General features: G+C 40.9%; 1 protein-coding gene across 1 annotated transcript in view; it reads left to right on the forward strand.

The window, feature by feature from the left end:
- LOC120991688 (melanopsin-B-like) overlaps window positions 1-20,236 on the forward strand; it is a 177,428-nt gene that overhangs the window by 63,628 nt on the left and 93,564 nt on the right. Inside the window, exon 6 of the mRNA XM_040420485.1 lies at window positions 4,156-4,330. Within this exon, the coding sequence (XP_040276419.1) occupies window positions 4,156-4,330 (175 nt within the window). The remainder of the gene's footprint in view (window positions 1-4,155; window positions 4,331-20,236) is intronic.

Genomic DNA, 20,236 nt, shown 5'->3' on the forward strand with positions numbered 1-20,236 from the left:
AAAAGTCGAAATTGCGATGCGAGTAATATAACACGAAATAGTCGCATGAAGATTTAAACTTAGCACTGCTATATTCCATATTCTAGCCTAATATGGAATATAGCTGTGTTAAGTTAGCACTGCTATATTCCATATTAGGCTAGAATATGGAATATAGCTGTGCTAAGTTGAAATCTTCATGCGACTATTTCGTGTTATATTACTCGCATCGCAATTTCGACTTTTGCAAATGTTCTTAATATTGCTCTAACTTCGTCTTTTAGAATATTCGTAATATTCTAAAAGATGAAGTTAGAGCAATATTACGAAATTTCGTAAAATACACATAGATTGTATTTAAGCTAATATACTGCTATAGTAATAATTTTTAATAGTGTACATATTTTACAAAACTTAAGTTCAGAAGAGGCAAAAAAAATTACAGGAAAAAAAAGGGATTATAGCACTATATTAGCTAAATTACAATCTATATGTGTATTTTACGAAATTTCGTAATATTGCTCTAACTTCGTCTTTTAGAATATTCGTAATATTCTAAGAGACGAAGTTAGAGCAATATTACGAAATTTCTAAAAGACGAAGTTAGAGCAATATTAAGAACATTTGAAAAAGTCGAAATTGCGATGCGACTAATATAACACGAAATATTCGCATGAAGATTTCAATTTAGCACAGCTATACTCCATATTCTAGCCTAATATGGAATATAGCAGTGCTAACTTAGCACAGCTATATTCCATATTAGGCTAGAATATGGAGTATAGCAGTGCTAAGTTGAAATCTTCATGCGAATATTTCGTGTTATATTACTCGCATCGCAATTGCGACTATTGCGAAATTTCGTAAAATACACATATAGATTAGATTGTAATTTAGCTAATATGGAATATAGCAGTAAGTTGAAAACGCCACTGACTGGAGCAGCCAGGAAGCCAGGAATCCAAAGGACAGGTAAGAACAACTTTAGGGAAGTGGGAAAGAAAAAAAAATAAAAAAAAAAAAAAAAAAAAAAAAAAACGAATATTCTATTTCGCGAATATATAGAACAATATTCTAAATATTCGCGAAATCTCGAAATTGCGATATTCGAGAAAAAAATTCGCAATTCGAATATTCGCGCTCAACACTACTGTAGAGCCTAGAGACAGGATTGTGTGGAGGCAAAGATCTAAAGAAGGGTACAAAAATGTCTGCTTAACTAAAAGTTACCAAAAGCACAGTGGCCTCCATAATTCTTAAATTATTGGAAAAAAGTTTGGAACAACTAGAACTTTTCCTAGAGCTGGCACCCCACCAAATTAAGGAATTGTAACAGCAGCTGCTGTGCGCCGCTGTACCCCTGCTTGCCGCCGTGGTCCTGGGCGCCGTGTTCAGAGGTGATCTGCTACCAGTGCTTTCCCATTCACTGTAGTCCTGGGCTCAGTCCATTCTGGGATCCATTCCACAGTTTCCATTCAGCCCTGGCCACAGCATGCTTTCTGCTTGTTCCCTGCAGTACTTGGGTTGGATCACGTGACCTCGCCGACCAATCCTAGCCCTCCTGCGTGTATATAAGTGGCTCAGCCCCCTTTCCAGATGCCTCAGCATTAAGATCCTTGTGTACCTGACTCCTTTGTGTTTCTGGAATCCGCTACCTGTTTGATCCCTGCCTGCTTGCTTTGACTCTCCTTTTGCCAATCCGGATTGCCTGACATGTACCTGTTCCACCTGCCCTGACCTATTGCTTGTTTGACTTCGCCTCTGCCTCATCCTTCGGTCCTGCACTGTTGCTCCTGGTTACGACTCGGCCTGCTGACTGCTTCTGTACTTCTGGTACCTTGCTTTGGTACCAGCTGCCTTGTGTGCCAATCCTCCTCAAAAGGGTAGTGACCTGGTATTCCCCTCGTGAAAGTCCTTCCCCACCATCAGGGGTACTGTGAAGATCGAGGGGTTCACTTAGACAATGCCCTTAAAGGGGGTAGGACACGTGGACAGTGGGTTAACACCCACTGGAACGTGACAGTAATAGAGATGACCGAGATACCAATAGTCACTCTGGCTGAGCTCCAAAGATTCTGTGTGCAGATGGGAGAAACTTCCAGAAGGCCAACCATCATTGCAGCATTCCACCAATCTGGGCTTTATGGTGGAATGGCCAGAAAGAAATCTCTTTTCAGTAAAATACACATGGTATTTTGGAAATAAAGCATCTAAAAGGTCTCTCATACTGTGAGAAACAGGATTCTATAGTCTGATAAAATCAAGATTAAACTAATTAACTTAAATTCTAAACATCATCCCTACAGTGAAGCATGGTGGTGGCACCAACATGCTGTGAGGGTGTTTTTCAGCAACTGGGATGGGGAGATTGTTTCATTCAGGTTTCCCTCAACCTTGACCAAAGGACAGAGCTATTCTTAATGCAAACCTAATCCAGAGATCACGGAGCCTCAGCCTGGGCTGAAGGTTTATCTTCCAAGAAGACAATGACCATAAGCACACAGACAACAAAGGAGTGGCTTAGGGACTACTTTGTGAATGTCCTTGAGTGGTCAAGCTAGAGCCCTGACTTGAACCCAATCAAACATCTCTGGAGAGAACTGAAAATGGCTGTCCACCAATGGCCCCCATTAAATCTGGCAGAGCTTGAGAGGATCTGCAGAGAAGAATGGCAGAAAAATCCCAAGATTCAGGAATGTAAACTTTTTGGCATCATACCAAAGAAGACTGGAGGCTGTAATCGCTGCCAAAGGTGCTTCAACTAAGTATTGAGTAAAGGGTCAGATTAGTTATGTCAAATCAATATTTAAAGGGTTTCTGTCACCCCACAAAACTCTTTTTTTTTTTTTTGGATAGTTAGATTCCTTATAGGGCGATATAGGAGAATATAATAGTCTTACTTACTTTCATGCGGCCGATTCTTTATAAAACGAAGTTTTATAATATGTAAATGAGGGCTCTACCAGCAAGTAGGGCGTCTACTTGCTGGTAGCCGCAGCAGCAATCCGCCCCCTCGCCGTGTTGATTGACAGGGCCAGCCGGGATCTCCTCCTCCGGCCGGCCCTGTCAGTAATTCAAAAATCGCGCGCCTCTGGTCATTCGGCGCAGGCGCTCTGAGATGAGGAGGCTCGTCTCCTCAGCACTCCCTCAGTGCGCCTGCGCCGATGACGTCTTCTCTTTCGGTGATGTCATCGGCGCAGGCGCACTGAGGAGACGAGCCTCCTCATCTCAGAGCGCCTGCGCCGAATGACCAGAGGCGCGCGATTTTTGAATTACTGACAGGGCCGGCCGGAGGAGGAGATCCCGGCTGGCCCTGTCAATCAACACGGCGAGGGGGCGGATTGCTGCTGCGGCTACCAGCAAGTAGACGCCCTACTTGCTGGTAGAGCCCTCATTTACATATTATAAAACTTCGTTTTATAAAGAATCGGCCGCATGAAAGTAAGTAAGACTATTATATTCTCCTATATCGCCCTATAAGGAATCTAACTATCCAAAAAAAAAAATATGAGTTTTGTGGGGTGACAGAAACCCTTTAAGTTTTTCCTTTTCAATAAGTTATCAAAGATTTTGAACATTCTGTATTCATTTTCTCATTATGGGGTATTGAGTGCAGAATAATGAGGAAAAACTTGAATGTTTTATTTTAGTTTAGTACAAGGACGCAACATAATAAAATGTGAAAGAAGTGAAAGGTGTGAAGACTTTCCAAATGCGTTGTACTGCATCTGAAACTGCATCTGAAACTGACACTATCCAATCAGTGCTGCCACTGTCAGACTCTGCAGGAACAACTCCCCCCCCCCCCCCCAACTGGTAACACCCAGATGGACCTTTACTGCAAACTGCTAGCAATTCAATCACAAACTTCTAATAGGAATAATATAAAAATGGCACAACATAGAGTTACGGTATATGAAAATATGATCCAGAATTGTTATTGTATGGGTAATGCGAGTAATTTACAAGTCCTCTTGAACACCTCATACTCCAATTGTTTTAACTTTTTATAAATATATTTTAGCTGCGCATATTGAAGGTGCCACAATGAGTTCTGTGCAATGCAAACAGTGTTTGTAGCCTAATGGTTAAATAAAGTTTGTGATTCCGATACAGATTGTGATTAAAATTGTATTTCATCAATATATTAAATAATAAAGTAATTTATCCTCCTAGAGAAACTATTCACAGGACTGTTCCGTGTCTTCGGTTCCTCATCAGACTACCAAGAAAAGACAGTATATCTACAGGCAATTTCAACTCGTCTGTTAGAGGATCGATTTACAGCCGCCAGTCCATAGCTTTAAGGAAAAAAAACAGCTGCATTTCCACAGTATCTACTGCAGAAACAGTAAGTTAAATTTTTCACATCACGCCATCTACTAGACACTGTAGTTATAATAATCCATCAATGTAGGTAATGTTCTGTCCTGCCCCACCATTCACCTTTTAGGCCTAATGCAAATTTAAAATGTAACTACTTATTATTTCAGGTGTATTTTTTCAGAAGACGCTGTGTGTGGGCTACTGTTTGACCCTTTTGCAGTGGCAATGCTACCTACTTGAACTGTAAAGTGACTGTTGCTAGAAAATGCCATTATTTTTTTTTATATTAGGTTTATGCATGTTATTATATACTGTGTGATAGACTGTATGCAATACTGTGTGTCACACACAGCAGTAGTCTTGACCACTACGCAAACAATGCAATCCCCCTGTCAGGTGAGTCAGACAGCACCATTCACTCTTATAAGACTCAGGCCACTAGCCCTGAAGTCTATGAAGCAGTACAATGGCACAGGCTGCAACGATTACTGCAACCTCCTGGCTCTTAGGCGGCGTGACATCATGCTCCCTGCATCCCAGCATGGATGTGATGATGTCATTGTGCCGCCTGTGCCAGGGCACAGGCAATACTTTGCAGACAGCGACATGCAGCAGCCAAAGTACAGAGGTGAGGGCATTAAAGGGGGCACTTTTGGGAGACATTACAGTAATTGCTGGGGATGTGAAAATGCAGGGGGCACTGCTGGGGGACATTAAATTACAGGAAGGAATACTGGGGGACATACTATTACCGGGGCACTGCTGAGAGACATACATAGAAACATAGAATGTGTCGGCAGATAAGAACCATTCGGCCCATCCAGTCTGCCCAATATACTAAATACTATGGATAGTCCCTGGCCCTATCTTATATGAAGGATGGCCTTATGCCTATCCCATGCATGCTTAAACCCCTTCACTGTATTTGCAGCCACCACTTCTGCAGGAAGGCTATTCCATGCATCCACTACTCTCTCAGTAAAGTAATACTTCCTGATATTACTTTTAAACCTTTGCCCCTCTAATTTAAAACTATGTCCTCTTGTAGCAGTTTTTCTTCTTTTAAATATTCTCTCCTCTTTTACCTTGTTGATTCCCTTTATGTATTTAAAAGTTTCTATCATATCCCCTCTGTCTCGTCTTTCTTCCAAGCTATACATGTTAAGGTCCTTTAATCTTTCCTGGTAAGTTTTATCCTGCAATCCATGTACCAGTTTAGTAGCTCTTCTCTGAACTCTCTCCAAAGTATCAATATCCTTCTGGAGATATGGTCTCCAGTACTGAGCACAATACTCCAAATGAGGTCTCACTAGTGCTCTGTAGAGCGGCATGAGCACCTCCCTCTTTCTACTGGTAATTCCTCTCCCTATACACCCAAGCATTCTGCTAGCATTTCCTGCTGCTCTATGACATTGTCTGCCTACCTTTAAGTCTTCTGAAATAATGACCCCTAAATCCCTTTCCTCAGATACTGAGGTTAGGACTGTATCACTGATTTTATATTCTGCTCTTGGGTTTTTACGTCCCAGGTGCATTATCTTGCACTTATCAACATTAAATTTTAGTTGCCATATTTTTGACCATTCCTCTAGTTTTCCTAAGTCCTTTTCCATTTGGTGTATCCCTCCAGGAACATCAACCCTGTTACAAATCTTTGTGTCATCAGCAAAAAGACACACCTTACCATCGAGGCCTTCTGCAATTTCGCTGATAAAGATATTAAGCAATATGGGTCCCAGAACAGATCCCTGAGGTACCCCACTGGTAACAAGACCTTGGTCTGAATATACTCCATTGACTACAACCCTCTGTTGCCTGTCCCTCAGCCACTGCCTAATCCATTCAACAATATGGGAGTCCAAGCCCAAAGACTGCACTTTATTGATAAGCTTTCTATGTGGGACAGTATCAAAAGCCTTACTAAAGTCTAGATAAGCGATGTCTACTGCACCTCCTCCATCTATTATTTTAGTCACCCAATCGAAAAAATCAATAAGATTAGTTTGACATGATCTCCCTGAAGTAAACCCATGCTGTTTTTCATCTTTCAATCCATGGGATTTTAGATGTTCCACAATCCTCTCCTTAAGTATGGTTTCCATTAATTTCCCCACTATTGATGTCAGGCTTACTGGCCTATAGTTGCCCGATTCCTCCCTACTACCTTTCTTGTGAATGGGCACAACATTTGCTAATTTCCAATCTTCTGGGACGACTCCTGTTGCCAGCGATTGGTTAAGTAAATCTGTTAATGGTTTTGCTAGTTCAACGCTGAGCTCTTTTAATAGCTTGGGGTGTATCCCATCAGGCCCCTGTGACTTATTTGTATTAATTTTAGACAGCTGACTTAGAACCTCTTCCTCTGTAAAGACACATGCATTAAAAGATTCATTAGTCTTCTTTCCTAACTGAGGTCCTTCTCCTTCATTTTCCTTTGTAAAAACTGAACAGAAATATTCATTGAGGCAGTCAGCTAGTTCTTTATCTTCTTCTATATACCTTCCTTCTTTTGTTTTTAATTTGGTAATTCCTTGTTTTAGTTTCCTTTTTTCATTTATGTATCTGAAGAATGCCTTCTCGCCTTTTTTCCCTGACTGAGCTAATTTCTCTTCTGCCTGTGCTTTGGAAGCTCTTATAACTTGTTTGGCCTCTCTCTGCCTAATCTTATAAATTTGTCTGTCATCCTCGTTTTGTTTTTTTTTATAATTCCTAAATGCTATCTTTTTGTTTTTAATGATTTTGGCCACTTCTGCTGAGTACCACAGTGGTCTCTTCCTTTTTTTGCTTTTACTGACAAGCCTAATGCAATTTTCTGTTGCCTTCAATAGTGCCACTTTTAAGTAGTCCCATTTCTCCTGGACTCCAATGAAACTGTTCCAGTCTGATAGGGACTTGTATACCACTAATCTAATTTTAGAAAAGTCTGTTTTTCTAAAATCTAAAACTTTTGTTTTTGTGTGGTGTGACTCAGTCACTGTACTTATAGTAAACCACACTGACTGGTGATCACTAGATCCCAAGCTTTCCCCTACAGTAATATCAGATACCAAATTCCCATTTGTGAATACTAAATCTAAAATGGCCTCCTTCCGGGTTGGCTCCTCCACTACTTGTTGTAGAGATAATCCCAGTAGGGAATTTAGAATATCTGTACTCCTGGCAGAACTAGCTATTTTGGTTTTCCAGTTTACATCTGGAAGATTGAAGTCTCCCATAATGATAACTTCCCCCTTCAATGTCATTTTAGCTATTTCCTCAACTAGTAGATCATCTAATTCTTTGACTTGGCTAGGTGGTCTATATATCACACCTACACGAGTTACCTTATGATTATCAAGCTGCACGGTAACCCAAACTGACCCTAAATTGTTCTCGCTAACTTGTATCAAATTAGATTTTATGTTATCTTTCACATACAGGGCCACCCCTCCCCCCTCCTTGCCTTCTCTGTCTTTCCTGTATAGAGAGAACCCTGGTATTGATATATCCCAGTCATTACTCCCCTTGAACCACGTCTCAGTAACAGCCACTACATCTATATTCTCAGATGCCATTATAGCCTCAAGTTCATTGATCTTATTCCCTAGACTGCGAGCATTTGTAGACAAGACTCTGAGCTTGTCATTCCTTAACCTTTGTGCTACTGGCCTCTTCTGGCATTGTTCCGGGGGGCAGTTGGACTGCTGGATTATCACTCTTTTGCCCCCCTTTCCTAGTTTAAATGCTTCTTAGCAAATACCTGGATCTGTTCACCGAGGACATTCGTTCCTTTGAGAGAAAGATGCAAATCATCTTTCTTGTACAGTTCTTTTCCATTCCAACAAGAGCTAACATGAGACACAAAGCCAAACCCTTGGTTCAGACACCATTCACCAAGCCATACATTGAATTCCTTAATGCGCATCTTCCTGTCATGCTGACGGTTATGCACAGGCAAAACTGCAGAGAATGAAACAGTTGATGCAACCTCCCGTATATCCTTTCCAAGTGTGTGAAAAGATTCTTTCACCTTTGAAACCTCATTGCAAGCCAGATCGTTTGTCCCAAGATGGAGAATAACATCCACTTCCCTTTCCTGCTTTGCTTGCCTAACAATATAAGGGATCCGTCGTCTATCCCTGCTAGCGGTAGCACCAGGGAGACATCTCACAACACCATTCTCCTCAAACTTCACACCTCTTATGATGGAATCGCCCACCAACAGCTGCTTACTATCAATCCTCACCTTCTCCTTTTTGTCTTTGGCTGCAGTCTTACATACTTTAGGCATGGGAGATGATTGTTTCTCACCCACTGTGCTTGAGCCATCCTCCATGTTGCTCTTGCACTCTGAAAGTGCTGCAAATGAATTATGGAGAGCCACAGACTGTGGGACATGCCTTCTATCCACAACTCTCAGTCTACCAGAACCTACAGTAACCCATCTCCCTATTCTAGGGGGCCTCTGTGGCAGTGGCATTGCAATGTTCTCAGCCTGAGTTTGTTTAGTGGTTAATTTAAAAAGCTCATATTTCAAAAAGTTAATTTCCTGCTGCATTATGGAGAGCTGTCTACAGATCAGACAGTATCCAAACCTCTGAAGAGTGGAACCTGAAATAAAAGCACAACAATTCCTGCACAGAACCAGGTCTGCCATTGTAATGAGGGGAAAGATTTTAAACAAACAAATCTTACTTGTTTAGATTGTATCCACCTCCAGATTACCTCCTGAGTATCTCCTGAATATCTCAATGCTCTTGTAAATCAGCTCTTAATTAGCAGTCTTGGAAAAGCAGCAAGCTATAATTAGCAAGCTAATACTGTGTGGGTATATATACACACCCTCCCACAAAGGCTCCTCCCCCAACAGCAAATTAACACCTTACTTGCCTATGCTCATTTGCAATCAGACAATAGAGATCCTGTGTCTAGCAAATTCCTTACCTCTCTTCAAACACAGTGTCTGAGTATTGACCAGAAACACCACTGAAGTTCTGCTACAGTGGAAAAACTCTGAGTTAGACTAAGTTGGTCTCCTGAATATCTCAATGCTCTTGTAAATCAGCTCTTGGTAAGCAGTCTTGGAAAAGCAGCAAGCTATAATCTGGGGAACTGCTGGGGGACATACAAATACCAGGAACACTGCTGGGGGAATAAAAATAGAGCATGCATTGCTAAGGGACATAAAAATACTGGGGGCATTGCTGGGGGACATAAAATTACAGGAAGGACTACTGGTGGACATACAAATACTGGGACACTGCTGAGGGACATACAGATAACGAGGGCAATGTTGCAGGACATACAAATACCAGGAACAACAATGAGGGGGCATTGCTGTGGGACATAAAAATACTGGGGGCATTGCTAGAGGACATAAAATACAGGGTGTACTACTGGGGGGAAATGAAAACACCTATACTATTAAAATATAAAAATATTTTTCCCATATGGAAAAGGTGAAACAGAAAAAAAAGACTAAATGGCTGATTTTCCGTTTCTTTTTTGTTCACTCCACCTTCCACAAATTTTTTTAAAAAAAAGTGATCAAAAAGTCGTAAACAGCCCTCACACAGCTCCATACACATAACTACAAAAAAGTTAGAGGGGTCAGAATATAGCAAACATTTTTAAAAGGTTTTTAATTTTTTTCATTATTAAAACGAAAGAAAAATTATAAACATGTGATATCGCCATAATCATATTGACATGGAGAATAAAAGTAACAGGTCAATTTTACCACATAGGAAATGGTGTAAAGAAAAAACATAAACTGTGTTTGAATGATTTTTTTTTTTTAAATAATTCCACCCCATTTGGAACTTTGTTCCTGCTTCCCACCACATTTTATCCAACTATTTCCGTTGGCCCCATAGAAATGAATGGGAGCGGTGGCTGCAAAAGTGCATTCAGTACTATGGGGAGAACACTTGGTAGTGGCGAGACCTGGTGAAACCCAGGATCCTCCAGGCACCAACTCTCCCTCTCCGTTCTCGGTGTAGGAGGTGGTACCCGCACGTATCACACAATGGGGGTATATCCTAGCAATATGCTCCCATTGTCTCAGATGGGAATACCCCTTTAAAGGGTTAAATAATATTATAATAAAAATATATATTGGACACAGCAACAATGACAACTTTTCTAACATGCCAGGCTTAGCTACACCACATTATGCTGTTTGTACAGTTGTATGCAAGTACTTGCTGTAATATACAGATACCTTGACCATGAGGGCCCCATGGCAGATACTGTTTATCTCCAGGATCAGAATTGTGCATACTAACATTAAAGGGGTTATGCCATGACTAATGTCAGAAATGAAAATCAGACATCATATAGTACATGACAATCTTACTAATAGAACCAGCCCTGTACCTCAGATGGATCCAGAGATCTCCCCATTCATTGCTCTGCTAGATCTATATCAAGCTGGCAGCTCAAGGGGAGTTTCTTTCTTAAGGAGTGTGTCTTTCTTCTGTTGCTCTCTCCTATCACAGCTCACGAGGCATTTAAAGGATGAAACTGAGCATGTGCGGCCTTCTTAGAAAGGAAAAAAAAAAAGGAAAACAACAAACAGCAAGTGGCGCTATACAGATATACTTTAAATGTGCTAAATGTATAACTACATGCAATTAGAAAGGTATTCAGATCCAGGTGCTGGTTTGAATACTATAGAATATTTTTTTCATGGGACAACCTCTTTAAGCAAAGAATCAGCAACCATGCATCTCTCATGTTATTTTTATTTTTAGTTATATGATCTAGCAATAAAGTTCTAATTTAACACATACGGTACTACTTAGTACAAAACCAGTACAGTGTCCTTTACCATGAAATATTTGAATTATAAGAATATACCGTGTACTGTTGTTCCCTTCAGGGACAGTGTAGATATATATTTTTTATTTCTTTTTGCTGGAATTGGGTAGTCATATGGCTGTGCATTCAACATAACCGATACATTTTTAAGAATAATCATTGCTTCTATACTTTAGATTATTATTTGAATTCTCGAGCAGCAGAGTAAACCATCAATGGACTGCCAGAGTTCAAACTCTCAGAAAATATAAAGAATATGGTGTTAAGTTTTATAAATCATGTCAAGGTTGAAATGTTAAAGCCTTTGATGGCAGAGCACTGCAGAAAATAAATAATTCCTTTCTATTTTCAAATATTTTATATTAATGGGTATTCAAGAATCCACACTGTGAGATGATTAACGGCAGAAATAAGCATAATTTATGTACACTACATAAAAAGCAATGTAGAGAGCCCCTATTAAAAATGAAAAAGCACTCTATAAGTATTTATTTTTCAGTAGTTTAGGTGAACAAGGATTTACTGAGTAAATTAATAGCATGATTAACATGTGAATACCAAAATATATGCATCAGAAATGTATAGTATGTTTGAAAGAGTTAAATCTTAATTATTGATCTAAATCAGTAAATGTTCTTTGTTGATTTATTTCCTATTAATCATCATCATTATATAAATCATGCATAGACATTGAATTAATATGTAGAGAAAATCTAAATCGCACATCCTCATTCCTATACTTCTGATATGACAACTGTTTACAATTTTCAGCATTTCTTTTTGTAAAACATGGCTGTACAGCACTATTATCAATCATTTGCTGTGCACTATTAGGAGGCATTAGTATACAGTTTGATCAAAGAGCATAGGCCCACTTGAAAGGAGGCGACCTTGTCGTGGTAAGTGGGCCTATGCTCTTTGATCAAACTGTATTCTAATGCCTCCTAATAGTGCACAGCAACACATTGATAATAGTGCTTCACTGCCATATCATGCTGTATTTTTATACAGTCGTTATATAAAAAGCATAGGAATGAGGATGTGCGATTTTAGATTTTTTTCTATATTGTAAACAATGCATAGACATTGAGTTAAATGAACCTGTCAGGTGAAATCTGCCCTATCTGAGAGCAGGATAGAAGGGAAGAAGCTGAGCTCCATGAAATACGGTATATAGATTTATATGATTTCTAGCAGGATTTCTGAATGAAAAGCTCCTGACAGGACTTCTCGGAGAGACATTGAGAGTCAATGGACTCTCACTCTATCAGTCAGTGTATACAGAAAGCTGTCAGTCGCCGTACTTTCCATTTTACTCAGAAATTATGCTCAAAATCATATATTCATCAGAACTCACCTTGTAAATATAAATTAGTGAATTTCTTGAAATTCGTTTTGGGTAAGACTTTACTAAATCAGTCGGATTATTCAATTTGGGTACAAATAATAATGACTCTAAACAGAGTGGGCCTCCTAGGAATGTATGCAACTATTTTCAAGCTCTTTAACACCAAGACAGCATAACTAATCTTAAAGTGACAGTTAATAAAATATGTGGCTAGGGGTAAACACCTGGTTATTGCAAGCAGCCTGCTTAATAACACACTACTGTCTAATTTGTTATGATTTCTAAAATTAAAAAAAATCCCCAAATTATCCTATTTAGGAGAATGGATAACATTCTGGGTGTAATCTTATGAAGTCCCTCCATGTATTCTACTTCCTGTCCTGGCTCTTTACTTCCTCTGTTGATTGGACTTTTAGCACAGCAAACAGTCTGACATAAAGGGAATGTGTCATCAGAAAATGGTCTATTGTTTAAATCACATTTTTAAGTTTAACACCTTTTTAACCCCTTAGGGACCGGGCTCATTTTTACCTTAAGGACCAGGCCATTTTTTGCAAATCTAACCAGTGTCACTTTATGTGGTGATAACTTTAAAACGTTTTGACTTATCCAGGCCATTCTGAGATTATTTTTTCATCACATATTGTACTTCATGACACTGGTAAAATGAAGTAAAAAAATTCATTTTTATTTATAAAAAAATACCAAATTTACCAAATTTGTTAAAAAAATTAGCAATTTTCCAAGTTTCAATTTCTCTACTTCTATAATACATAGTAATACCTACAAAAATAGTTATTACTTTACATTCCCCATATGTCTACTTCATGTTTGGATCTTTTTGGGAATGACATTTTAGTTTTTGAGGACGTTACAAGGCTTAGAAGTTTAAAAGCAAATCTTGAAGTTTTTCAGAAATTTTCAAAAACACAATTTTTAGGGACCAGTTCAGGTCTGAAGTCACTTTGTGCGGCTTACATAATAGAAACCACCCCAAAATGACCACATTCTAGAAACTACACCCCTCAAGGTATTCAAAACTGATTTCACAAACGTCGTTAGCCCTTTAGGTGTTTCACAAGAGTTAATGGCAAATAGAGATAAAATTTCAGAATTTAGATTTTTTGGCAAATTTTCCATTTTAATCCATTTTTTCCAGTAACAAAGCAAGGGTTAACAGCCAAACAAAACTCAATATTTATTGGCCTGATTCTGTAGTTTGCAGAAACACCCCATATGTGGCCTTAAACTACTGTAAGGTGCACCGTGTGGTTTTTGGAAGGCAGATTTTGCTGGACTGGTTTATTTACACCATTACCCATTTGAAGCCCCCCGATGCACCCCTAGAGTAGAAACTCCATAAAAGTGACCCCATCTAAGAAACTACACCCCTCAAGGTAATCAAAACTGATTTTACAAACTTTGTTAACCCCTTTAGGTGTTGCACAAGAGTTATTGGCAAATGGAGATTAAATTTGAGAATTTAAATATTTTTGCAAATTTTCCATTTTAATAATTTTTTCCAGTAACAAAGCAAGGGTTAACAGCCAAACAAAATGCTATATTTATTGCCCCAATTCTGTAGTTAGCAGAAACACCCCATATGTGGACGTAAAACTACTGTACGGGCACACTGTAGGGCGTAGAGGAAAAGGTGCGCCGTGTTGTTTTTGGAAGGCAGATTTTGCTGGACTGGTTTATTTACACCATGTCCCATTTGAAGCCCCCCTGATGCACCCCTAGAGTAGAAACTCCATAAAAGTGACCCAATTTTGGAAATTACGGGATAAGGTGGCAGTTTTGTTGGGACTATTTTTAGGGTATATATGAATTTTGGTTTATCTATATAATATTTTTGTGAGGCAAGGTTTCCAAAAATAGAAATTCTGAAATTTCATCTCCATTTGCTATAAACTGTTGAGGAACACCTAAAGGGTTAATAAAGTTTGTAAAACCAGTTTTGAATACCTTGAGGGGTGTAGTTTCTTAGATGGGGTCACTTTATATGAAGTTTCTACTCTAGGGGTGCATCAGGGGGGGCTTCAAATGGGACATGGTGCAAAAAAAAAAAAAAGGCCATAAAAATCTGCCTTCCAGAAACCATACGGCGTTCCTTTCCTTCTACGCCCTGCCGTTTGGTCATACAGAAGTTTACGACCACATATGTGATGTTTCTGTAAACTGCAGAATCAGGGTAATAAATATTAAGTTTTGTTTGGCTGTTAACCCTTGCTTTGTTACTGGAAAAAAAAACGGATTAAAATGGAAAATTTTACGAAAAATTGCTGTTTTGGCACCGTTTTTATTTAATTTAATTGTTCATCTGAGGGGATAGGTCATAGGGTATTTTTATAGAGCAGATTCTTACGGACGTGGCGATACCTAATATGTCTATGTATATGTTTATTTATTTTAGTTTTACAAAATAATATAAAAAAAATATATATAGTTTTAGTGTCTCAAGTGAGAGAATAATAGTTTTTTATCCGATTGTCAGTGGCTAAATTGGGATATAAATTTAGTACTCCATGGAAGTGTGGTACTCCCTGAAGCAACCGTCAATGCAGAGGCCAGATGATCGGGGCATGTGTCACACTGAGTAGTGTTGTCCTTCCTTTTCCCCCCTCCTGTGACACACTCTGCACTTTTTTTGGGTCCGTCCCTTCTTTCCAGTATTGGGGACCACACCTGGAAAGTGTTGGCCAGGGACGATCCAGGCGCCTCCAGTTCCCGAGGTACTCCGGCCTGCTCTTTCCCGGTCAGAAAAGATCAGAGCCTTGAGGACTGCCTCACAGAACTGAAGGAATGTCCCTGTGTTGCCAGCACTCCGGGACAGCAGAAAAGAGTTGTACAAGGCAACATGTACCAAGTAGACCGCAACTTTTTTTGTACCATGCCCGGGTTTTGCGCATGGCATTATATGGCTTGAGGACTTGATCAAAGAGATCAACTCCTCCCATATACCGATTGTAGTCGACGATGCAATTGGGCTTGAGGACCGTTGCCGTGGGAACCTCGCACAGGGACAGGGGTGATGCCGTTACTATGAATTGTGGACAGTACAAGGACATCCCTCTTGTCCTTATATCTGACCAGCAACAGGTTTCCACTGGTAAGGGCACAGGTTGCACCCCTGGGGATAGGTACCTGGAGGGGGTGGGTAGGGAGGCCGCGTAGATTTTTCGCACGGTCCCACAAGCACACGTGGATCTGGCGGCGAGGGACTGGAACAAGGAGATACTAGTATAAAAGTTATCCACGTACAGGTGGTAACCCTTATCTAGCAGTGGGTGCATAAGATCCCACACAAGTTTCCCGTTAACACCCAGAGTGGGGGGACATTCTGGGTGTTGAATACGGGAATCTAACCCCTCGTACACACGAAACTTGTAAGCGTACCCTGAGGTACTCTCACAAAGTTTGTACAGCTTCACACCATACCTCGCCCGCTTTGAGGGAACATACTGGCGGAAAATGAGTCTCCCCTTGAAAGCAATGAGAGACTCAACAACCGCGACCTCCCTTCCAGGTACATAGGCCTGTACAAATTTGGCCCCAAAGTGACCGGCCTGATTTTGTACAGGCAGTCATAGGCAGGATCACCTTGGGGGGGGGGGGGGGGACATGCTGCATTATCTTCATAATGCAGGCATTTCCGGATAGCCTCAAACCAGGAGCGTGTCATGGCCGTACTGTAAAGTGAGGTCTGGTAGAGGACGTCCCCACTCCAGTAATGCCTGACACTAGGTTTTATTGACTAGGCCCATGTGCAGCACGAGGCCCCAAAATGTCCTCATCTCGGCTGCACTGACCGGAGTCCAGCCACCGGGCCTAGCCAAAAAGGAGCCTGAGTGTTGAGCAACAAACTGTTGGGCGTACAGGTTTGTTTGCTCCACCATTAGATTTACAAAGTGGTCACTGAAAAAAAGACTAAAGTAGTCATATTCAGTGAAGCCCACTGTGGAAATCTAGATTACTGGTTGGCCCCCAAAACGCTCTGGGGTATACCATGAAAGTTCACCGGCAGGGGGCTCCGGTAGACTTAACTGGTGGGCCAGAAAAATAGTATGAGCCCCAGATCTGCTCGTACTAGTGTGGGCCACAGGGTCCCGAGCATGCCGGTCCCCTTGCTCCGCCTGGCAGCGTCTCCGCCGCCTTGGGGGCTCATCATCATCGCTAGATGAGGAGGACGCGGATGACAAAAGGAAAGTGGGGTCATCCTCGTCCTCACTGGGGCTCTTGGACTCAGAGGCAAGCTGGGCGTATGCCTCCTCGGCCGTGAACATCCAGCGGGCCATAGGGGAGTGTGCATGTGTGTGCGTGCGTGTTAAACTTTATTTGGTGTGCGTGTGTGGGGGCACGGGTGTTCGCAAACTTACCCTAAACCTAACAGACAAAAAAATAAAAAATAACTAAAAAAAAAAGGGCAAAAAATGAGAATTTTATATATTTTTTTTTATTCAAACTCGCTGATCAGCCGTCTAAAGCTGATCAGCGGTGGGGTGTGAGATGCGCTAACAGTGGTCGGACGCTAAGAGTGCCGGCCACCGTCAGCGTATGCGAAAAAAAAAATGCTTGCGCCCCAAAAAAAAGTTGTGGGGGGGCAGGGGGGCAAACTGCAGCACCCTTGGGGGGTCTAGGGTCACACAGCTGTGCTGTGGACCCCAGACACCCGATTTAGGGTGATGCAATCAAAAACTTCCACTAACTTTCCCTGAATATCCCTGCCTAACCTAACTTGTCCCTAACCTTTCCCTAAATACCTTGCAGGTGGTGCACAGATGGGGGTGCTGGGCACAGATGGGGGTGCTGGGCACAGATGGGGGTGCTGGTTTATGACCTCTTAAGGATCCGATGTGCAGCGCTCCTCTCTCCTCGTCTCCCAGACTGAAAAGGAGGAGGAGAGGAGCGCTGCTGTAATTTGAAATGCCTGCCCAGCCGACCAATGAGAGGCGATCCTGAGAGGTAATGTCACCATCACCTCTCAGGATCGCAGGATGGTGATTGGTTGTGTATTATCACACCACCGATCACCATCCTGTTCCGGGTTATCAGATCCCCAGAGACCCAAATAACCCAGAAACGCAGCAAACCGCAGGTCTGAATTGAACTGCGGTTTGCTGCGATCGCCGACTCGGGAGGGGGTGGGGGGGATTCACAGGACCCCCGGCGCATTGTCCCAGGGTGCCTGCTCAATAATTTGAGCAGGCACCTAGTTACGATCACCGTCTGCCGCGCAGCGGTGATCGGAAATACATAGGATGTACAGGTACACCCTGTGTCCTTAAGTACCGGGACATCAGGGCGTACCTGTACGCCCTATGTCCGGATCAGGTTAAAGAATTTTTGGTGATAACATTTTAAATGTTCCATGTCAATATCTATATTTAAACAAAAACCACAAGATCCTGTAGTTTCATACTAGCCACTAAGCCTTAGGCCTCTTTCACACTACCGTTTTTTTTTTTTTGTTTTGCGGGCCGTTTTTTGCGTTCCGTATACGGTCCATATACAGAACCATTAATTTCAATGGTTCCGCAAAAAAAACGGAATGTACTCCGTATGCATTCCGTTTCCGTATCTCCGTTTTTCCATTCCGTTGAAAGATAGAACATGTCCTATATTTGGCCGCAAATCACGTTCCGTGGCTCCATTAAAGTCAATGGGTCCGCCAAAAAAACGGAATGCATACGGAAATGCATCCGTATGTCTTCCGTATCCGTTCCGTTTTTTGAGGAACCATCTATTGAAAATGTTAGGCCCAGCCCATTTTTCTCTATGTAATTACTGTATATGCCATACGGAAAAACTGAACGGAAAAACGGAACCGAAATGGAAACACAACGGAAACAAAAAAAAGTAACAACGGATCCGTGAAAAACGGAATGCAAAACACTGAAATCGACATACTGTAGTATGAAAGAGGCCTTAAGCTGGTATTACATTGCCTGATTTTCCAGCAGATAATCGCTAAAGAGCGTGCACATGAATACTCGTTAGCGATCATCTGTAATGTAATACTACCACCGATTGCCTGATGAACGAGCAAGTGCTCGATCATCGGGCAACCCAAATCTTGTAACATTTTAAAAATTATCATTTGCAGGCAGCAGATTGTGGTGTCTAATAACAATCTGCAGCCAGCAAGTCACTATACAGAATGGGGATGAGCGATGGCATACCGATCACTCCTCCCCATGCTGCGGGGAAGATTGCTGCAATCTCCTCCACTAGCGAGCAAGCGATTACCGGGATGGAACGCTTCCCTCCTGACAAAAGGCACTATTTCTCGGTCTGTACAGATCACTTTACTGCAGTTACCTGCTTTTCTGTCATTCTAATCCTGCCTGTATGGATATCACCTCTGTGTATAGATAAAACAAGGTCCACCATTCGCAATAGGTGATTTTCAAAGCTTGTCTATTCATTCTTTGTACAATAACCTCTCCAGGGATCACAGAGTATGCCTAGAAAACTCTCCCATAAAATTCAGTGAGTCAATTGGCGCTGCAGTAAAGCAATTTTCTTAATGCTTTATAAAAGCTGTTAAGAACAGATCAGACAAGATTGTCCCATAATTATGTTCAGGAAATGGAATTAAAACATCTGTAATCAAAAAATAAAATTAGATTACAAAATAGGATATGTGTTGCTATCTGGTTTTTACTGGCAGAGAAAATTTATGGTGACACATTTCTTTTAACTTTTCAGTTAAATCATTTTCTATTACCAAAGAGAGCAGTCCTGAAGTGGCTCAGTTGGAGCATCACGCATTATACACTGATAAGTAGTGCTCATCTGTGGATATCTTTATTAGTGTCTATCAAGAGAAAAATAGAGCTGTTATCCTATCTCTATTGTAGTGAGAATTACCCTTCAGATAGCATCTTTCCTCACAGAAGCAGCAAACTGACAGTGGGTTCCCTATCTATATAAGAGTTTTATCTCTGTGCTTACTGCTACAGAAGGCAAGATCTGTTATTTAATTTTCAGTGGCATAGTGAAAGAAATGATATATATATATATATATATATATATATATATATATAACACACCCTCTTACTGGGTCTGATTCGAGACTGGATGCAATAAATGAGACACAAAAATGAACGTATAAAAAAAAAATATATATATTGTATAATGTGGAAAATTTATACCATAGTTATTATTGATGAGTATATAAGGAGTTACAGTGGAACAAAAATAAATAAATATTACATAGAGAGAGACTTATACACACATAATAATGGCAATTACTTCACCAATCCAAGATGACTTATACAACAGACAACTCCTTAAACCTTACAATACATATTTACCACACAGAGCCTTTTTAAGTCTGTCCACCAGTCTCCTCTCCTGTCTCCTTCCAACTTTCTCCTAGCCTCCTCCAGATTTTCCTCCAGCTTTCCTCCATATACCCCAAAGCATGGATCGTTTATTCCTTGAAAGCTCTCAACCCCCATCCTTGCCAACGCCCCATATCGGTTATCTGAGAGTCTGTGGGCCTGCCCAGCATTTTATGACACTGCTCTTATTCACACATTTTGGGTGCTTTTTTTTTCTCTACCAATCAGCATATATAAGAGATACAGGATATTCAAGGACCTTTATCTGTGAGAATCAGAGTAAGACAAAAAGGAGCTACCGTATTTTTCGCCCCATAAGACGCACTCCCCCCCCCCCCAAAGGGGGGGAAACGTTAATGTGTCTAATTGGGTGAATACAGGAAAAAAAAAAAAATTCAGCTTGCCGCCGGACATCTTAGGCTAGGTTCACACC

Source organism: Bufo bufo, chromosome 2 (genome assembly GCF_905171765.1).
Source record: "Bufo bufo chromosome 2, aBufBuf1.1, whole genome shotgun sequence".
Classification (NCBI taxonomy): Eukaryota; Metazoa; Chordata; class Amphibia; order Anura; family Bufonidae; genus Bufo; species Bufo bufo.